This window comes from Zea mays, unplaced genomic scaffold, assembly GCF_902167145.1.
Source record: "Zea mays cultivar B73 unplaced genomic scaffold, Zm-B73-REFERENCE-NAM-5.0 scaffold_178, whole genome shotgun sequence".
NCBI lineage: Eukaryota > Viridiplantae > Streptophyta > Magnoliopsida > Poales > Poaceae > Zea > Zea mays.
The window spans coordinates 1-20,697 of NW_023366795.1; the positions used below are offsets into that span (position 1 = coordinate 1).

General features: G+C 37.3%; 2 protein-coding genes and 4 non-coding genes across 6 annotated transcripts; 4 read left to right on the forward strand and 2 right to left on the reverse strand.

Moving 5' to 3' along the window:
• The first annotated feature begins 1,826 nt into the window (after window positions 1-1,826).
• On the forward strand, window positions 1,827-1,900 carry TRNAM-CAU (transfer RNA methionine (anticodon CAU)). The gene has a single exon. It is a non-coding gene; the product is annotated as a tRNA-Met (tRNA).
• A 493-nt stretch (window positions 1,901-2,393) lies between these two features.
• Window positions 2,394-2,464, reverse strand: TRNAG-GCC (transfer RNA glycine (anticodon GCC)). Its single transcript has one exon. It is a non-coding gene; the product is annotated as a tRNA-Gly (tRNA).
• A 752-nt stretch (window positions 2,465-3,216) lies between these two features.
• On the forward strand, window positions 3,217-3,304 carry TRNAS-UGA (transfer RNA serine (anticodon UGA)). Its single transcript has one exon. It is a non-coding gene; the product is annotated as a tRNA-Ser (tRNA).
• A 3,568-nt stretch (window positions 3,305-6,872) lies between these two features.
• On the forward strand, window positions 6,873-6,960 carry TRNAS-GCU (transfer RNA serine (anticodon GCU)). The gene has a single exon. It is a non-coding gene; the product is annotated as a tRNA-Ser (tRNA).
• On the reverse strand, window positions 6,924-17,561 carry LOC118473916 (50S ribosomal protein L2, chloroplastic-like). The gene is made up of 3 exons (XM_035963656.1): window positions 17,527-17,561; window positions 16,637-17,043; window positions 6,924-15,985 (listed from the first exon to the last, which is right to left on the reverse strand). The coding sequence occupies exons 1-3, from the start codon at window positions 17,559-17,561 to the stop codon at window positions 15,543-15,545; spliced, it is 885 nt and encodes a 294-aa protein (XP_035819549.1). The 3' UTR covers window positions 6,924-15,542.
• On the forward strand, window positions 9,063-19,370 carry LOC118473917 (photosystem II protein D1). Its single transcript, XM_035963657.1, has one exon. It carries the CDS (start codon window positions 13,816-13,818, stop codon window positions 14,875-14,877), a length of 1,062 nt encoding a protein of 353 aa, XP_035819550.1. The 5' UTR covers window positions 9,063-13,815; the 3' UTR covers window positions 14,878-19,370.
• Window positions 19,371-20,697: the final 1,327 nt, after the last annotated feature.

Genomic DNA, 20,697 nt, shown 5'->3' on the forward strand with positions numbered 1-20,697 from the left:
TTTGGAACAAACTATGTTGGAGTTTTATCAACAATTTTATTCTAAAAAAAAGGGTTGGGAGTCGAATTTATACTGCAGAGTATCAAAATTATACTACTGCCTGTCCAACAAAAAATAAAAAGCATATCCTACATACCTAACTCCTCCAGGTTCAGGGTTTTCCGTTTCCGAACACTAGGAAAAGGGAGGATTCTAGATTTTCGATCCTAGGGTTAAAAGGAAGGGGATAGATACCCAATATGATTCTTAGGAGGAACGTTTGGTAATGGTTCTCTATGCTCTTTTTTATGTGTTCTTAGTTCTATTCATCTTCTTTGATTCTTTTAAACAAGAATCTAATAAACTAGAATTGAGCGGAAAAGAAGAGAGGAAATTAGGAAATGGAGAGGATCGACTAACCAGCGATTCGTATCTGCTTTTCTTTTTAAGTTATTACTCTTTGTTGCTTCTCTCAAGCGATAGACGAAGTCTATGAAAAATTTTGGAAAGTCATCTCACTCCTTCCCTATGGCTCGCACTTCATGATACGTGGAGGAAGAAAACATCTTTCGCAATTTCTTTGTTCAATTCTGAACAAAAAAGAAAAGGAAGAAAGGGATTTATGGGGACTGTACTGCCTTTATATCTCTTAGTATATATTGTAGGAATAATTAAACGATTCCTTACAACAGTCTGGCACATTTACGTCCTCACAAATAATGATCCTTGTAGTCATAACCGTAGAATAGATCCTAATCGAAATGCATACATTTGGTTCATACGCTATTGGTATGGTAAGAAGAGATGTATTTTACAGACTAGAGAGGGGCTATCTAAATCCTAAAGTAAAGGTCCGCGATTGAAGTACCAACCGCCCACCGCCATGAACTTTCTCCTTTGATTCGATAAGGTGGAATTAGCCTCCTTCTCGAATGGCTACCCTTGACAAAGGGTAGCATTGGTATCATAATCTACATGTAGCGGGTATAGTTTAGTGGTAAAAGTGTGATTCGTTCTATTAATAACTGAATTTGAAATGATATACTTAAGGCATCCTTAAGTTTTTTTATATTCATATTCCGATGAAAACTTTAGTTCTTATAAAGGATTTAATCCTTTTCCTCTCAATAGCATATTGAGGAAGAATATACATTCTCCCGATTAGTATCCAAAGACTAATTGAATTTGCATCTAAAATACAAATTCGATTATGAGTACGTAGTCGCGAAGCATAATTTTGCATTGGATTAAGTATTCCGATAAGTATTCCGATTGAATAAATATGAGTAAAGGATCTATGGATGAAGATACAAAAAAGGTTATTTCCAATCGTAACTAAATCTTCTTTTGTTTTGTAGGAAATGGAAGCCCAATAGCTAAAAAACGATGGTTTTGGTTTACTAGAACCATCAGTATATTATATTGTTTCAGCTCGGTGGAAACCCAACTCTTTTCCTCAGGATCTCTTGAATGAAATTAGGGAACGAAGTAAGTAGATTAGATAGATATTTAGGAGAATTTCTATCTCCTATTCTATAGGGATCATCTAGAAAGCGGAGAGCTTTGGTTCCATTCAGACAGAAAAGCTGACATAGATGTTAAGTGGTGAGAATATCCATAAAGGAGCCGAATGAAATCAAAATTTCATGTTCGGTTTTGAATTAGAGACGTCAAAAATAATCAACCAACGTCGACTATAACCCCTAGCCTTCCAAGCTAACGATGCGGGTTCGATTCCCGCTACCCGCTCCATTCTGTATAAAAAGACTATTCCATTTGTTTGTCTAGACATGGTAGAGACTTGTATTCCACCTTTTTCTTTCGTCCACCAGTTTTCGGCCCTACAGAGCGGAGTAGAGCAGTTTGGTAGCTCACGAGGCTCATAACCTTGAGGTCACGGGTTCGATTCCCGTCTCCGCACTTAGCAGTCCGTATAAATGGACTATTCTATTTGTATATATATGATAGAGGGCTATATCCAACCCTTTTTTTTTATTTAGCAGGCAGAAAAAAAAAAAAAAAAAATGAAAGAAAAGCATAGCCTATCCCCCTTTCAAAACCGTTTGTCTCTTGTTTGTCTCGGCGAATCCCCGGTTTAGGGAACTTTCTTAGAAAGTTGGATTTGCACCCTCGAAGCACTCTTTTTTTTTGAGTCGGGTGCAAAGGAAGGATAAGATAGGAAGGGGTACAGTACTAGACTAACAACTACTTAATTTAATATTCATTTAATATTAAATAGTAATTTAATAGAAGTAGTTAAGTAGTCATTTACTATAATAATTTACTATATTAAAAATAAATATATATAATTTACTATAATATAAACTATAATATTAAATATAAACTATAATATTAAGTAGTTAAGTAGTCAACTAGACTGAATTTTTTATCATAGCACCTTACTAAATTAAGCTGGCGAGCGACGGGAATCGAACCCGTATCTTCTCCTTGGCAAGGAGATGTTTTACCACTGAACTACGCTCGCTACATTGAACTACGCTTGCTACGTCCTATATTTTATAGGGTATATCCACCTGGGTCGACCGTCTATGTCTGGGTCGACCGTCTATGTCTGGGTCGACCGTTTCATTTTCTATTAGAGTTTTCTTTTTATTAACTGTCTATCAATCAATATTCTAATGGCAATAGAATTTCATAATAATGAAAGAGAAGAGGTAATAATTCGGAACGAAAATAGCATTTTAATGTGTATAAAAATCCTAATTTTTTCGAAAAAGGGCCTTTCTTTTTATTTATTTTGTATCGGGTTACTAAATACTAAACAAATTCAAGAAATAAGAGAATTCAGAATAGCTACCAGAAAGACTAATCCAATCCATAATGATGTACCGGAAAATACAACGTTTTTATTATTTGACCAACCATCAGGAGAAGCAAATACAAGGGGTACACTAATTACTAAAACTGAGGAAGTCGCAATTAATGCAAAAACAGCTAATTGGAAAGCAATATTCATATTTATAATCCTCCAAACTACCTTCAAATAAAGTTGACTACATATTTCTATTTGATCCCTCACTTAATCAAAATTGTATGAAAATACAAGAAGTAGGAGGGGTTTAATCATGAATCCATTGATTCTTCTTTTTATTAAAACTTTTTCCTTACCGCTTTATACAGAGATATATTGAAAGTGGACTTGCATCTGAGATGAGTTAGTAGATCATTTCATATAGCTATGTTCTATTTGTAGGAATAAAATAGGGATTGGGCTGTGGAGAGATGGCTGAGTGGTTGATAGCTCCGGTCTTGAAAACCGGTATAGTTCTAGGAACTATCGAGGGTTCGAATCCCTCTCTCTCCTTTTGTATATTGAATACATTTGCTTCTTTCTATCTATGTTTTTCTTTGTGCAGCCCCCCTTATATCATTCTTTCATAAAAAAGCATGAATGGCTCGGCTAGATGGAATAACCGAGCCAGAACAGAAAAAAACTAGAACAGGTATAAATAAAAAATCTTAGTTAAGAGGGGTCATGTAAAGAACAGGTTCCAAATCGCGATCAATTCCCTTTTCAAAGCCTGCTGCAGCAGCTCGGGCTCTTCCTGCATGCCACAAATGGCCCACAAAAAAGAAGAATCCTAGAACAAAATGGGAGGTCGCTAACCAACTTCTAGGGGAGACATAATTAACAGCATTGATCTCGGTAGCTACGCCACCCACGGAATTTAAAGAGCCTAAAGGAGCATGGGTCATATATTCTGCTGAACGTCGTTCTTGCCAAGGTTGGATGTCTTTTTTCAACCTACTCAAGTCCAAACCGTTGGGGCCCCTTAGAGGTTCTAACCACGGAGCACGAAGGTCCCAAAAACGCATAGTTTCCCCTCCAAAAATAACCTCTCCCGTTGGGGAACGCATTAGATATTTACCTAAACCCGTCGGTCCTTGGGCAGACCCTACATTAGCTCCAAGACGCTGGTCTCTAACTAGAAAAGTAAATGCTTGAGCTTGAGAAGCTTCTGGTCCAGTGGGCCCGTAAAACTCACTTGGATAAGCCGTATTATTGAACCAGACAAAACAACAAGCGATAAAACCAAAAACAGATAAAGCACCTAAACTATAAGACAAGTAAGCTTCGCCAGACCATACAAATGCACGGCGAGCCCATGCAAAGGGTTTGGTTAAGATATGCCAAATTCCGCCAAGTACACAAATGGAACCCAACCATACATGTCCCCCAATTATATCTTCTAAATCATCCACACTAACAATCCATCCTTCTCCCCCAAAAGGGGATTTTAGTAAATAACCAAATATAACACCGGGGCTAAGGGTCAAATTGGTAATTTTTCTTACATCCCCCCCCCCGGGGGCCCAGGTATCATATACGCCGCCAAAATAAAGAGCCTTGAGTACTAGAAGAAAAGCACCTAGACCTAACAAAATTAAGTGAATACCCAAAATTGTAGTCATTTTATTTCTATCTTTCCATACATAACCAAAGAATGGAAAAGATTCTTCAAGAGTCTCGGGTCCCAGAAGCGCGTGATAAATGCCACCGAAGCCTAAGACTGCGGAGGAAATTAAGTGAAGTACTCCGGATACAAAGTAAGGAAAAGTATCTAGAACTTCTCCCCCCGGCCCTACTCCCCAACCTAGAGTAGCTAAGTGCGGAAGTAAAATCAACCCTTGTTCATACATGGGCTTTTCTGGTACGAAATGGGCCACTTCAAATAGGTTCATTGCTCCGGCCCAGAATACGATTAATCCGGCATGGGCTACATGAGCTCCAAGTAGTTTACCGGACAAATTGATAAGTCTGGCATTCCCAGCCCACCAAGCAAAGCCGGTGGTTTCTTGGTCACGACCAGCTAAAACGAAAGTTCCATTAAAGAGCGTTTCCACGTGGTAGAACCTCCTCAGGGAATATAAGATTTTCATGAGGCTGATCCTGAGCTGCCATCCACGCACGAATACCCTCGTTTAAAAGAATATTTTTGGTGTAGAAAGTCTCAAATTCAGGATCTTCCGCTGCACGGATTTCCTGGGAAACGAAGTCATAGGCACGTAGGTTCAGAGCCAGACCAACTACGCCAATAGCACTCATCCATAAACCGGTGACGGGTACAAATAGCATAAAGAAATGTAACCAACGTTTATTGGAAAAAGCAACACCAAAGATTTGGGACCAAAAGCGGTTAGCAGTGACCATTGAATAAGTTTCTTCAGCTTGAGTTGGGTTAAAAGCACGGAAGGTATTTGCACCATCGCCATCTTCGAATAGAGTGTTTTCTACGGTAGCCCCGTGGATAGCGCATAGCAGAGCTGCGCCTAATACTCCGGCAACTCCCATCATATGAAATGGGTTCAACGTCCAATTATGAAATCCTTGGAAGAAAAGGATGAACCGAAATATAGCTGCTACGCCAAAACTCGGCGCAAAGAACCAACCAGATTGTCCCAGTGGATAAATAAGGAATACGGAAACAAAAACAGCGATTGGACCAGAGAATGAAATTGCATTATAAGGCCGCAATTGAACAGACCGAGCAAGTTCAAATTGACGTAGCATGAAACCTATTAGTGCAAAAGCTCCATGGAGAGCGACAAAAGTCCAAAGACCACCTAATTGACACCAACGAGTAAAATCTCCCTGTGCTTCCGGTCCCCATAGTAGCAACAAAGAGTGTGCTAAACTATTGGCAGGTGTGGAAACCGCCGCGGTTAAGAAATTGCAACCTTCCAAATAGGAACTAGCCAATCCATGGGTATACCAAGAAGTTACAAAAGTAGTCCCTGTAAACCAACCCCCTAAAGCGAAATAAGCACAAGGAAAGAGCAATAAGCCGGACCATCCTACAAAAACGAAACGGTCCCTTCGTAACCAGTCGTCCATAATATCAAATAGATCGTTTTCTTCTTTAGTAACTCTACCAACGGCTATAGTCATAGTGATCCTCCTATTCAATTACTTCAACCATTTTCGAGCACCTCATATTACTTCCAGGGCATACGATAGTTTGATTATCTGTGGACGATTTCTTTCTCGTTCAATGCCCTTTTTCAGTCGTCTCGAAGATAGAAATTTTGCATTTTTATCTATGGGGTCACAACCCAGGTCGTGCTAAATCCACAAATTTCATTTAATTCATTTTTCTTATACTATAGAAAAGAAATAAAGAAATAAACATTTGAATTCAGCATTATTCCATGATTTCTATTTCAAAGCCCATTTTTTAAGGGAAAACCCCTCTTTTCTCATTCGCTCTCTATTGCATGGGTGGAAGAACAAAAATGGAATTCTGAAAAAAAAAAGAAAGATATTGAAAAGAAAAATTGACTTTTGAAACCCTTTATTTATTATGTGTAACGGAAAAGAGTTGCGATTTCTTCTTATTCCTATAGAACGTCTAGTAACAAGAATATGAAATCGTAAATAGCGAAAAATTCTTGCCTTGCGCGATCTAAGTCTAAGGAAATACAAAAATGCGCTTATACACCAATTTCATCCACATCGAATTTATATATCAGAATAGCAGATAGAGGCATTATTCAAGGGGTCAGGTCTACTTACTTTATCTTTCTTTCCCATTTTATTGTGGGTTTGATAAGAACCTTTTTTGCTTTGTGGATAAATAAAAAAAAAGAGTTTTTTTTTTTAACCCGCTTGTTTTATTCTAACAAATTCTATATGGAACTGCCCGCTGAAGAGAAAAAAGATCTGATTGTCTTTCAGCCTATATCGAATTTTGGAAAGAAAAAACCAGAATTTTCTTCTTTTTTTTATTAACATTAAGAAAAAAGAATATAATTAAAATGGAATTGGCAATATAATTTTTATGCACTTTTGAAATGAAAGAAAAAGGAAGGATTTTTGACAATCGTTATTTCTTGCCTCTGCCATATCATGAAAACCTTTCGATTTGGAACGGGGAGAGATGGCTGAGTGGACTAAAGCGGCGGATTGCTAATCCGTTGTACAATTTTTTTGTACCGAGGGTTCGAATCCCTCTCTTTCCGCCCCCTCGGATCATTTGGGACTTTCGAATTGTAAGGAATTCTGACCCCCGGATTTTCTCATAAATAAATGTACGAAATAAATCCAATTTAAATTTATAAGAAAAAATTCCAAAAAATTTTTGATTTTTACTCCTCACGCCCAGGATTACGTCCTGGGTCATTAGATAAGAATCCAAAGATAAAGAGGGAAACAAAGAATATCACTACTGTATAAACAAAAAGTTTGAGAGTAAGCATTACATAATCTCCAAAATTTTTTTTGTTAAGGAATAGATTACCCATTTTTCCTTACCACACGGATCCACTAGGATGGGTTTTCTTTATTTTGACACCTAAAAATGCAAAAATCAATTCTTAAAAAAATTGCAAGAATTGCTTTATAATAAGCACTCTTATCAATATCAAAAATTAGTTTAGGTATTGTGTGGGTACCTAAAGGTACCTGTTCAACGTAGGCGCAGGGGGTAGAAAGGCTGATCAAAATTTATTGCTGCAGCTATACATTCAATGTAGAAGAATTTTCATTTTAGAATCGAAGGTTCATAATATAAGACTTCTCGGCTCTTATCCATTTTTTTTTTTGGAATGAATACATCATTCAATTTGGCAGGCAGAATAGTAAAGATTTCATCGAAAACTTACAGCAGCTTGCCAAACAAACGCTAATAGAAAAAAGAGTACAGGTATGACAGGCATAACATCCACGATTGGGTTGAAAATGGCATAAGCTTCGGGTAATTTGGCGAAGAAAAAGCTAGTCGGACAAAGAACAGAATTAAAACAGATACAGGTTAAACTAAGTATATTAGGCATAACAAGCATTTCATTCTTGTAGAGTAGATAATTGGATTTTGATTGAGTTATTTTTATAAGGGAAAAAGCAAAAGAAAAGGTAGATTCCAAATCCTTTTTTCTTCGGACTTTCCCAAACACAAAATACCTCCTTGTATTCGCATTCTCAAATGAGAATGGAAGAAATTCGACTTTCATATAATATCTTAATAGAATTCCATGTAATGATCAATGCATTTTTTGGATTCTATATTATCTGCATGTCTAGAATCCTAGCAAGAAAATATCCCTCATTTTTTAGGTAATTGAAGTGGGATTGACGAATAATATATAAAAATAATAGTGTTTATTAGTGTTTCATAAAACGAAATGACATGGGGCGTGGCCAAGTGGTAAGGCAGCGGGTTTTGGTCCCGTTACTCGGAGGTTCGAATCCTTTCGTCCCAGATTTTTTCTGATGAAGCGAAAGATAGAATCGTATTGTGCCCTGCACGACACAAAAGTTTATTAAAGAGAATAATTATCTCTTATGAACTCGTAGATTAGATGCATTTCTAAGCATTTTTTTCTTTCTCAGAAAACAAAAAATAAAGTGTCAAGTCCAGTCAAATTTAATATCTTTATTTTCATGAAAAATTTTTGTCTATCAGGCACATTCAGGATATGCCCCTACTACTCATTACTCATATGTGTTTTGAATATGTGTTTTGAAATTGGAACTTTTTGGATAAACTTTATACCCCGTATCTATGAAGTGGGAATTCTTACAGGATCCATTTGACACCCAATATGAAAGAAAAGAAGTACCCCCTATTTATTTTCCCAAAACTAAAGAACTAAAGTAAGTAAAAAAAAAAAAAATTAATGAGGTAAAACACTGTATAGAAAATGAGACCTATCCCTTTATGATAGAGATAGATTTTTGTTGTATTATTTGTTTTCTTGTATTATTAGTAAAAAAGAAGCGTCCTTCTTTTCTTTGGTTAAGCGAAAACGATCTCGATCTGTGATTCTTTAAATATCCAGAATGATCCATTTCGGTAAGGTTAAGGTAAGAACTGTTCGTTGGATAGAATGGATTCGAAAAAATCGTACTTTTCTTATTTTTTATTTTGAGTTCTTTCTTTTGTTATTCGAGTCGAAGAAGTATGAGAATTTTAGAACTACTCAAAAACGACCAATCTTTTCATTGGCATAGCTTATTTGTTTATATAGTTAATTGTTTTTGTTACAGAAAAATAGATTAATTCATTAAATTAATTCCACTTTTTTTGAGGTTGATAGTTTATTTGTTGGGAAAGAGTGGATCCTTCTCATTTCAGGATTAATCATCTTGAGTTCTCTGTTGAAAATGGAAATTCAATAATAATAATAAATAAGTCTTAAGTAAACTATTTTATTCCTCTTTTTCGAACTATGTTTCATTCATATGATAGAATATGGGTTTAAATAAATTGTATCTTTGCAGAGTGTTCCCCGATAAATACTTATTTCTTTTATCCAATTTTCTCCATAGATAGCAGGTTTGAATTAGTATACAAAAGCAATGACTATTCATGATTCCATCCATATTGGATCAATTCTCGATACCATTTTGCAATGAAATTAGAGGAATGTTATGGTAAAACTTCGTTTAAAACGATGTGGTAGAAAGCAACGTGCGACTTGAAGGACATGATCGATTGTGGATTTGCCTATCCATCATTTTCCATAGTAATGAAAATGCTCTTGGCTCGACATAGTCTGTTCTATTCGTCCCGAACCGAATTTTCGCTGGGTTGTTTGTAAGTAAAGTAAATAGTACACGATGGAGCTCGAGAGGACAGAATTTCTTTTTGATCAAGGGAAAGAATCTAGGGTTAGTGAAAACTAATAAATTAGGCCAACTTTGTCAGTCTATCCTTAATATAGAAATCAAAAGGTTAAAATAAGAAAAAGTCTAATTTTGGAAGATTGGAAAAACTTTTTTGATGAAAAGTCTATCTGAATCAATTGTTCATATTTGATTTCTATAGAAGAGTGAAATGCTTTATCGAAGGAAATAAGAAAAAAGAAAGGGTATGTTGCTACTCTTTTGAAAGAAAAAAGAATAGGAGTTCCCGAAGTAATGTCTAAACCCAAGGATTTCACAAATCAAAGATAAAGGATTCCGGAACAAGTAAACACGATTTTCAACCGTCTCAACAATAGAATTAGATCTGAATAAGGAATAAAAGTCAATTTGTTCGAGATGAGATAAAGAAAAGAGTTTAGAGACGACTCAAAAAATTTCGAAGGGTTTTTCTTTTGAAGTTTGTCAGTAAAAATTAGCCAACTTGAGTCATGAGTATAAATGAAATTTGTTTTTTCTTTTCTTTAAGGAAATTAATGCAAGTCATAATCGAATTTCTATCTATTTGCATTATAGACAGATTGCATTATAGACAGAAATTCGAATCATTTTCTCGAGCCGTATGAGGAGAAAACCTCCTATACGTTTCTAGGGGGGGGTTGTTTATCTACATCTATCCCAATAAGCTATCTATCGAATCGTTGCAATTGATGTTCGATCTCGAAGAGAAGGAAGAGATCTTCGAAAAGTAGGTTTTTATGATCCGATAAAGAATCAAACTTGTTTAAATGTTCCAGCTATTCTCTATTTCCTTGAAAAGGGTGCTCAACCTACAAGAACAGTTTATGATATTTTAAGGAAGGCAGAATTCTTTAAAGATAAAGAAAGAACTTTGAGTTAATTGAAGAACTAAATGAATAAAAAAGTAGGAGAGGGTCCTTAGTACCCCTTAATTATTTAGACACAATTTGCCTCTTTCTTAGTCCTATTTTTTTTTTGCTGCATTTATGTCGTGCCAATCCAACAAAAGTCCCTATTTTATTTCCTTTTTATATCTAATTACATTGTATTTGCATTGACAAAGGTCTATTGAACAAATAGAATTTGTAGATAGATGGGTCTCTTTATTGTCACTCCATATTAGGTATTTCTGTCTACACTTCATTCAAATGATAGGGTTGCCCCTCTTGCATGTACTCTCATACACATACAAGATTATTTTACTTCTTTAAATTGCCAAAAAAATCACAATTTTGCCATTGTGATTGGGGCTGCTTTTTTTTTTTACCCTTAGCCTTAGTGAAATTTAACCGGATCTGTTCATTTTTGTATTTGAGTGTTTTTAATGGATTAGAAAATCTTTCTTTTGATGTCTTGCTAATTCAATGTGGTATAATTTCATCGATTTTTAGATTTTGATCGTATCTAAGAGATCCTATTTTATCCGGGTTGCTAACTCAATGGTAGAGTACTCGGCTTTTAAGTGCGGCTATGATCTTTTACACATTTGGATGAAGCAACAAATTCGTCCAGACTCTTGGTAGAGTCTAGAAGACCACGACTGATCCTCAAAGGTAATGAATGGAAAAAATAGCATGTCGTAATAAAATCAATTTCTTTTTTTTTTTTAATAAAAAAAATTCTGATTTTCTGGGTCTAGTGAATAAATGGATAGAGCCTGGCTCTAATTCTGGTAAAATAAAAAAAAAGCAACGAGCTTAACTTCTTAATTGGTTAATTGGAAGGATTCCCCGATCTAATTAGACGTTAAAAATAGATTAGTGCCTAATGTGGGGAAAGGTTAGGTTTTCCTATGAATGGACCCTTTACTTTTTTTTTTTAGAAATCCTAATTATTCTTGATTATGGATTGAAAAGAGATGTTATGAATTGAATGTGTAAAAGAAACAGTATATTGATAAAGAGACTGTATTCCAAAGTCAAAAGAGCGATTGGCCTGCAAAAATAAAAGATTTGTTCTTGTTTGTTTTATAATTAGAACAAACATAAACTAATTAGATAGAAAAGGAGTGGAAAAAGTTCTATGGATTAGACTCCCTTTCTTTCCTGGGTTTGTATTATGCAACACCTTGTTCTGACCATATTGCACTATGTATCATCATTTGATAAACCGAGAAATGCTTTTTTTCTCTATTTCAAGTAGAAATACAAATGGAAAAATTCGAAGGGTATTCAGAAAAACAGAAATCTCGTCAACACTACTTCGTCTACCCACTTCTCTTTCAGGAATATATTTATGCATTTGCTCATGATTATGGATTAAATGGTTCCGAACCCGTGGAAATTTTTGGTTGTAATAACAAGAAATTTAGTTCACTACTTGTGAAACGTTTAATTATTCGAATGTATCAGCAGAATTTTTTAATTAATTCGGTTAATTATCCTAACCAAGATCGATTGTTGGATCACCGTAATTATTTTTATTCTGAGTTTTATTCTCAGATTCTATCTGAGGGGTTTGCGATCGTTGTAGAAATCCCACTCTCGCTAGGGCAACTATCTTGTCCGGAAGAAAAAGAAATACCAAATTTTCAAAATTTACAATCTATTCATTCAATATTTCCCTTTTTAGAAGACAAATTTTTGCATTTACATTATCTATCACATATAAAAATACCCTATCCTATCCATTTAGAAATCCTGGTTCAACTCCTTGAATACCGGATTCAAGATGTTCCCTCTTTGCATTTATTGCGATTCTTTCTCCACTATTATTCGAATTGGAATAGTTTTATTACTTCAATGAAATCCATTTTTCTTTTGAAAAAAGAAAATAAAAGACTATTTCGATTCCTATATAACTCTTATGTATCAGAATATGAATTTTTCTTGTTGTTTCTTCATAAACAATCTTCTTGCTTACGATTAACATCTTCTGGAACCTTTCTGGAACGAATCATCTTTTCTGGGAAGATGGAACATTTTGGTGTAATGTACCCGGGGTTTTTTCGGAAAACCATATGGTTCTTTATGGATCCTCTTATGCATTATGTTCGATATCAAGGAAAGGCAATTCTTGCATCAAAAGGCACTCTTCTTTTGAAGAAGAAATGGAAATCTTACCTTGTCAATTTCTCGCAATATTTTTTCTCTTTTTGGACTCAACCACAAAGGATTCGTCTAAACCAATTAACAAACTCTTGCTTCGATTTTCTGGGGTACCTTTCAAGTGTACCAATAAATACTTTGTTAGTAAGGAATCAAATGCTGGAGAATTCTTTTCTAATAGATACTCGAATGAAAAAATTCGATACCACAGTCCTTGCAACTCCCCTTGTCGGATCCTTATCAAAAGCTCAATTTTGTACTGGATCGGGGCATCCTATTAGTAAACCCGTTTGGACTGATTTATCAGATTGGGATATTCTTGATCGTTTTGGTCGGATATGTAGAAATATTTTTCATTATCATAGTGGATCTTCGAAAAAACAGACTTTGTATCGACTAAAATATATACTTCGACTTTCATGTGCTAGAACTTTAGCTCGTAAACATAAAAGTACGGTACGAACTTTTATGCAACGATTGGGTTCGGTATTTTTAGAAGAATTTTTTACGGAAGAAGAGCAAGTTTTTTCTTTGATGTTCACCAAAACAATTCACTTTTCTTTCCATGGATCACACAGTGAGCGTATTTGGTATTTGGATATTATCCGTATCAATGACCTGGTGAATCCTCTTACTCTTAATTAATCATTAGACAAAATTAATAAACTAGAAAAGATCGATATCAAGATAAAACTTGCACATTTTCCATTCTGAAATGTTCCATAGTAGGTGAATCACTTTAACTAATTAAAAATTCTCAAAATTAGTGGACTTCCTCTTCGGAATAGAAATTGGCTATTTCCACATAGGGAAAGTCGTGTGCAATGAAAAATGCAAGCACGATTTGGGGAGGGGTTTTTTCTATTGTAACAAGGAAGAATTATCTACTCCATCCGACTAGTTCCGGGTTCGAGTCCCGGGCAACCCATATGGAAAATAGAAAAGAGCAATCTGAGTTTTTCATTTTTACTAACTTAATTTCCCAAATTTTTGGATTTGGTAAATGAAGTTATACGAAAATCCAATCGTTGGGGCTGGCTTGGTTGACATTGGTATATAGACTATGTTATACTGTTAAATAACAAGCCTTCTATTATCTATTTTCTTTCTAGTTAATACGTGTGCTTGGGAGTCCTTGCAATTTGAATAAACCAAGATCTTACCATGACTGCAATTTTAGAGAGACGCGAAAGTACAAGCCTGTGGGGTCGCTTCTGCAACTGGATAACTAGCACCGAAAACCGTCTTTACATTGGATGGTTCGGTGTTTTGATGATCCCTACCTTATTGACCGCAACTTCCGTATTTATTATCGCCTTCATCGCTGCTCCTCCAGTAGATATTGATGGTATTCGTGAGCCTGTTTCTGGTTCTTTACTTTATGGAAACAATATTATCTCTGGTGCTATTATTCCTACTTCTGCGGCGATCGGATTGCATTTTTACCCAATTTGGGAAGCTGCATCTGTTGATGAATGGTTATACAATGGCGGTCCTTATGAGCTAATTGTTCTACACTTCTTACTTGGTGTAGCTTGTTATATGGGTCGTGAGTGGGAACTTAGTTTCCGTCTGGGTATGCGCCCTTGGATTGCTGTTGCATATTCAGCTCCTGTTGCAGCTGCTACTGCTGTTTTCTTGATTTACCCTATTGGTCAAGGAAGTTTCTCTGATGGTATGCCTTTAGGAATATCTGGTACTTTCAACTTTATGATTGTATTCCAGGCAGAGCACAACATCCTTATGCATCCATTTCACATGTTAGGTGTAGCTGGTGTATTCGGCGGTTCCCTATTCAGTGCTATGCATGGTTCCTTGGTAACCTCTAGTTTGATCAGGGAAACCACTGAAAATGAGTCTGCTAATGAGGGTTACAAATTTGGTCAGGAAGAAGAGACTTATAATATTGTGGCTGCTCACGGTTATTTTGGTCGATTAATCTTCCAATATGCTAGTTTCAACAATTCTCGTTCTTTACACTTCTTCTTGGCTGCTTGGCCTGTAGTAGGGATCTGGTTCACTGCTTTAGGTATTAGTACTATGGCATTCAACCTAAATGGTTTCAATTTCAACCAATCTGTAGTTGATAGCCAAGGTCGCGTTATTAATACTTGGGCTGATATCATCAACCGTGCTAATCTTGGTATGGAGGTAATGCACGAACGTAATGCTCACAACTTCCCTCTAGACCTAGCTGCTCTTGAAGTTCCTTACCTTAATGGATAAGGTTTTTCTCCTAAACATATAGGAATTTTTGAAGGAAGGAAAGCCGGAAATACCCAATATCTTGTTCCAACAGGATATTGGGTATTTCTTTGTTTATTCTGAATCTTTCTATTCTGAATTCAATTAACGACGAGATTTAGTATCCTTTCTTGTACTTTCATAACTCGTGAAATGCCGAGTAGGCACGAATTCCCCCAATTTGCGACCTACCATAGGATTTGTTATGTAAATAGGTATATGTTCTTTTCCATTATGAATCGCGATTGTATGGCCAACCATTGCGGGTAGAATGCTAGATGCCCGGGACCACGTTACTATTATTTCTTTCTCCTCCTTCATATTGACCTTTTCGATTTTTGCCAATAAATGACGAGCTACAAAAGGATTCGTTTTTTTTCGTGTCACAGCTGATTACTCCTTTTTTTCATTTTAAAGAGTGGCATCCTATGTCCACTATCTCGATCGAGGTATGGAGGTCAGAATAAATAGAATAATAATGAATGGAAAAAAGAGAAAATCCTTTAGCTGGATAAGGGGCGGATGTAGCCAAGTGGATCAAGGCAGTGGATTGTGAATCCACCATGCGCGGGTTCAATTCCCGTCGTTCGCCCATCGCATTATTGCAAATTCCAAAAATGCAATTTTCCATATTCCTAGTTACGTATTTACTTACGGCGACGAAGAATAAAACTATCACTATATTTTTTCCTTTTCCTAGTTCTTCTTCCAAGCGCAGGATAACCCCAAGGGGTTGTGGGTTTTTTTCTACCAATGGGGGCTTTCCCTTCACCACCCCCATGGGGGTGGTCCACAGGGTTCATAACTACCCCTCTTACTACGGGGCGTTTACCTAGCCAACACTTAGATCCGGCTCTACCCAAACTTTTTTGGTTCACCCCAACATTACCCACTTGTCCGACTGTTGCTAAGCAGTTTTGGGATACCAAACGGACCTCCCCAGATGGTAATCTTAAAGTGGCCAATTTACCCTCTTTTGCAATCAGTTTCGCTACAGCACCTGCTGCTCTAGCTAATTGCCCACCCCTTCCACGTGTGATTTCTATGTTATGTATGGCCGTGCCTAAGGGCATATCGGTTGAAGTAGATTCTTCTTTTTTCTCAAAAAACCCCTTCCCAAACTGTACAAGCTTCTTCCAAAGCATACGGCTTTCTAGATGTATATGACGATCTCTAGACAGATGGATCTTATATGAATCGTATGATGAAGTACCACATGAGTGGATATATAGAAAAGGAATCCAAATCCGCCGAATCGCTCATGTTATGATCTTCTACATCCTAGGTCTCCGCGTTCCGTCATCTGGCTTATGTTCTTCATGTAGCATTCAGATCGAATGACTCTATGAAATTACGTCGATACTTCCACATATTATGGGTAACGTAGGAGACATCCCTATTTTCACCCGGGGGTCTTAATTACCACTGCTTAACTTTCAATTCGCCTCTGACCATCAAATTAAATGTGAATAACCCGTCCTCCTCTCTTTGAAACAAGGGGCGCTTCCGGTTCTGTGCGTGCTTCAAACAATTTTGTCTTCTCCATATTACCATATCTCTAGAGTCAATAATTTTCTATGAGGAACTACTGAACTCAATCACTTGCTGCCGTTACTCAACAGTTTTCTGTTGAGGTCTATCCCGTAGAGGTAGTCAAATTGGATCAGTGATCGATTTCTAGGTTTCGTCGTAAACCTAATTGGTTACTTCCAATTACGTAAATCAATAGTTCAAACCGCACTCAAAGGTAGGGCATTTCCCATTGATATAGGAACTTTTGTACCAGAAACAATAGTATCTCCAATTATAGCCCCTCTGGGATGTAAAATATATCTCTTCTCACCATCCCCATAGTGTATGAGACAAATGTATGCATTTCGATTAGGGTCGTATTCTATGGTTATGATTCTACCAGATATGTCTTTTTGATTCCGTCGAAAATCGATTTTACGGTATAGGCGCTTATGACCTCCCCCTCTATGCCTTGCGGTAATGATTCCTCTGGCATTACGACCTTTACCACAACGGTGCCGTCCATGGATCAATTTATTTCGTGGATTGGATTTCACTTGCCTGTCTACGGTTCCCTTGCGTGTGCTCGGGATAGGTGTTTTGTATAAATGTTTCGCCGTATTATTAAGTATTCTCCTTTAGTTCGTTTCTCTATCTAGAAGTGGAATAGAATAACCCGGTTGAAGGGTAATGATCATACGTCTGTAATGCATTGTATGTCCCAGAATAGGTCCCATTCTTCTACCCTTTCCGGGTAGTCGATGGCTATTCACAGCTACTACCTTAACACCAAAGAAGAGTTCGACCCAATGCTTTATTTCTGTCTTAGTGAATCCCGATTCGACATTAAAAGTATATTGATTCTTTCCCAATAAACGAAGACTCTTTTCTGTAAATACTGCGTATTTGATTCCATCCATAAATCGACTTTCCCCCCTATGCTCTGAGTTCCAGTATCGATAAGAATTCGAGTTCTTATTGTTCTTATGTTATGGTATGAATATACCATACCAATTCGTTATGTATGGATGATGGATGAGATTCCATGGATAGAGAGCCAATTCCAATAGACCGTTCCCGTTCGCGTGCATCCAGCAGGAATTGAACCCGCAAATTTACCAATTATGAGTTGGGCGCTTTAACCATTCAGCCATGGATGCTTAACAGGGATCATCGTACATCGTAAATAACCAATTTTCATATAGAAAGACATATCATAGAAAAATGAAATCGAAAATATTCGGAGATGGCAAATATTCGGAGATGACTATGAAAACACCTCTCCGGATCCTCGAATTGAAAGAGAGACTGAGAGGGATCAAGAATCCTAATTCTCGCTATTTGGAATGGATCCAATTCTATTGAGTCTGACCCATAGTGATCATTTCTCTTTAGCAAAGAATGACCTTGGTTATCAAAGGATTGAACAACCGAGATCCATTTACTTATGATACCTAGTTGACATTGCTAACAAGGATCTAATGAATTATGAGTTTAATAGATTCTCTTTAGCAGAAAGACGTATATTCCTTGCTCATTATCAGACAATCACTTATTCCCAAACCTCGTGTGGGGCTAATCGTTTTCATTTACCATCTCATGGAAAACCCTTTTCGTTCCGCTTAGCCCTATCGGGTATTTTAGTGATAGGTTCTATAGGAACTGGACAATCCTATTTGGTCAAATACCTAACGAAAAATTCCTATTTTCCTTTCATTAAGGTACGAGGGCTTCTTATTCCACAAGAACGAAAGCACCTTTTCATTCTTTCATATACTAGGGGTTTTTACTTGGAAAAGACAATGTTCCATACTAAAGGATTCGGGTCCATAACCACGAGTTCCAGTGCACTAGATCTTGTAGCACTTAGCAACGAGGCCCTATCCATTAGTATTCCACATAAGAAATCCATTATAGAAACTAATACAATTAGATTAGCTCTTCATAGACAAACTTGGGGTTTGCGAGCCAAGATAAGACCGGCTCGGGATCATGGGACCCTTTTCTATCAGATAGGAGGGGATCTTGTACAAAATAGACTTCTAAGTAATAACCCCATAGATCCTATATCTATCTATATAAAGAGGCAATCGTGTCAGGAAGCGGCTTTTTCTTTGGCCAAACGGTACTTCGAACTTGGAACGAGCATGAAGAGATTAACGAGACTTCTTTCTCTTTTGAGTTTTTCTGGCGGACCGGTCGCGCAAGATCTTTGGTCTTCCCCCGGAACCGATGAAAAAGTGGGTCGCTTCTTATGGACTCGCTCAGAATGATTCTTCTCTATCTATAGTTCATGGCCTATTAGAAGTAGAAGGTGCTCTGGTGCAATCCTTACCGACAGAAAAAGATTGCAGTCGGGTTGATAATAATCGAGTGCCATTACTTCGTCGGTCCGAACCAAGGAATCCGTTAGAAATGTTTTGAAATGGATATTGTTCTCTCTTTGATTAGGGATGCTATATGAAAAGAAGTGGAGTTTGAAAAAGGGAACGGAATGGTCAAACCGGAACTGCTAGAGGAACGAATTTTCAATAGCATAACTTGGGCTCCTAGAATATGGGGCCCTTGGGACAATCTATTTGATTGCAGGGACAGGTACGCTGAATATGACTGGGGATTTTCCTATGGGTATTGGAGCGGGTCCAAGCAGATTAAAGAGGATGAGTTGTCAGAGACTGCTATTTATTCGAATTATTTCTGGTATATTTATCATAAAAAGGGGGAGGTGCAAGAGACTGATTCGGACTTCTTGCAGAGTGGAACAATGCAGTACCAGACACGAGATATATCTTTCAAAGAAGAAGGCTTTTTTCGAATAAGCCAATTGATTTGGGACCTTCGGATCCATTCTTTTTCCTATTCAAAGATCAGGCCTTTGTCTCTGTGTTTTCACGTCGAGAATTCTTTGCAGATGAAGATGAAGAGATGGCAAAGCGGCTTAGTACCAGTACCTGGAGAAAAAAGCCTCCTAAACATATGGCTAGCAACTGGTTCACCAGGAGTACGCAAGAAAGGCAAAAGCACTACGAATTATTGATTTAGGAATGGGAATGGGCTAGAACCCTGGGCTCTTCCTTATATAATTAATGGTCTTTTCATTCTAATACTCTATCCGAGAGTTCTCAGTATTTAGCAAAGCTGTTCCTATCTAACGGAAGGCTCCTGGATCAAATGACAAAGACATTGTTTGTGGAGAAAGAGGTGGCTTTTCCCGGATGAAATGAAACATTTCATTTGTGTAACAGGAGAAAGATTTCCCACTCCTTAGCCGTAAAGATATGTGGCCATGAAAAAGGGAGGGGATTCAGTGGAACAGGATTGGCCGGGCGGTAGAGTCGTGGAAACACTTGTTGATTCCTATTTTGGACCCTAGCTCCATGGAACAATATGCTACTGCGGAAACATGGAAGAATTGCAATCTTAGATCAAAACACTATGTATGGGATGATATGAACTGCCTAAATAAGAATTCTTGAGCGTCGAATAACCTGAGTACTAACTACATCAAACAATTTGCATTAATGAAACTGTGTAAATCCACCGGATAATCAAAAATACGCATGTCTGATGAAATGGTTGTTGCTATCTGTTTCCATAACGAATCCTTGGTTTAACTGAATAAGTAAAGAAAATGGGCCCTTTCTCTTCGTCTCAGATCGATGGATCTTCTCGATTGGAAGATCTCCCATATGGATAATACACATTCCAGTTGACCGAGCCTAATGCTAATTGTTTTGTTCCGAAGCAAAGATATCCGCGGAGGCCGGTTCGTTCGTCCTATTCTGATATTCAGGACCAAGAGGTCCTGGATTCTCTTTCGGATAGGCCCTGAAAGGAGAAGAGAAGCTGAAATGCCAACGGACCTCTGTCTATTCTCTAATTCACCCGATCCGATAGTACCCGTTTTTGGAACGTCCAGTGCCAAAGTCACTGAATGGGTAAGTCACCAATCCAATCCCTTTGACAAATCGGGTGTCATATTAGATATATATAGAATATGATATCTAATATGACACCCGATTTGTCAAAGGGATTGGATTGGTGACTTACCCATTCAGTGACTTTGGCACTGGACGTTCCAAAAACGGGTACTATCGGATCGGGTGAATTAGAGAATAGACAGAGGTCCGTTGGCATTTCAGCTTCTCTTCTCCTTTCAGGGCCTATCCGAAAGAGAATCCAGGACCTCTTGGTCCTGAATATCAGAATAGGACGAACGAACCGGCCTCCGCGGATATCTTTGCTTCGGAACAAAACAATTAGCATTAGGCTCGGTCAACTGGAATGTGT

Excerpts from the sequence above, each read along its gene's own strand:
- LOC118473917 (XM_035963657.1), top strand. The coding sequence starts at position 13,816 with ATGACTGCAATTTTAGAGAGACGCGAAAGTACAAGCCTGTGGGGTCGC.
- LOC118473916 (XM_035963656.1), bottom strand. The coding sequence starts at position 17,561 with ATGGCTGAATGGTTAAAGCGCCCAACTCATAATTG. Across the intron at positions 17,044-17,526 it reads AAGCGCCCAACTCATAATTG|GAGAATACTTAATAATACGG; the intron begins GTAAATTTGCGG and ends AACGAACTAAAG. Across the intron at positions 15,986-16,636 it reads GGGAAATGCCCTACCTTTGA|AATCTACTTCAACCGATATG; the intron begins GTGCGGTTTGAA and ends AGAAAAAAGAAG.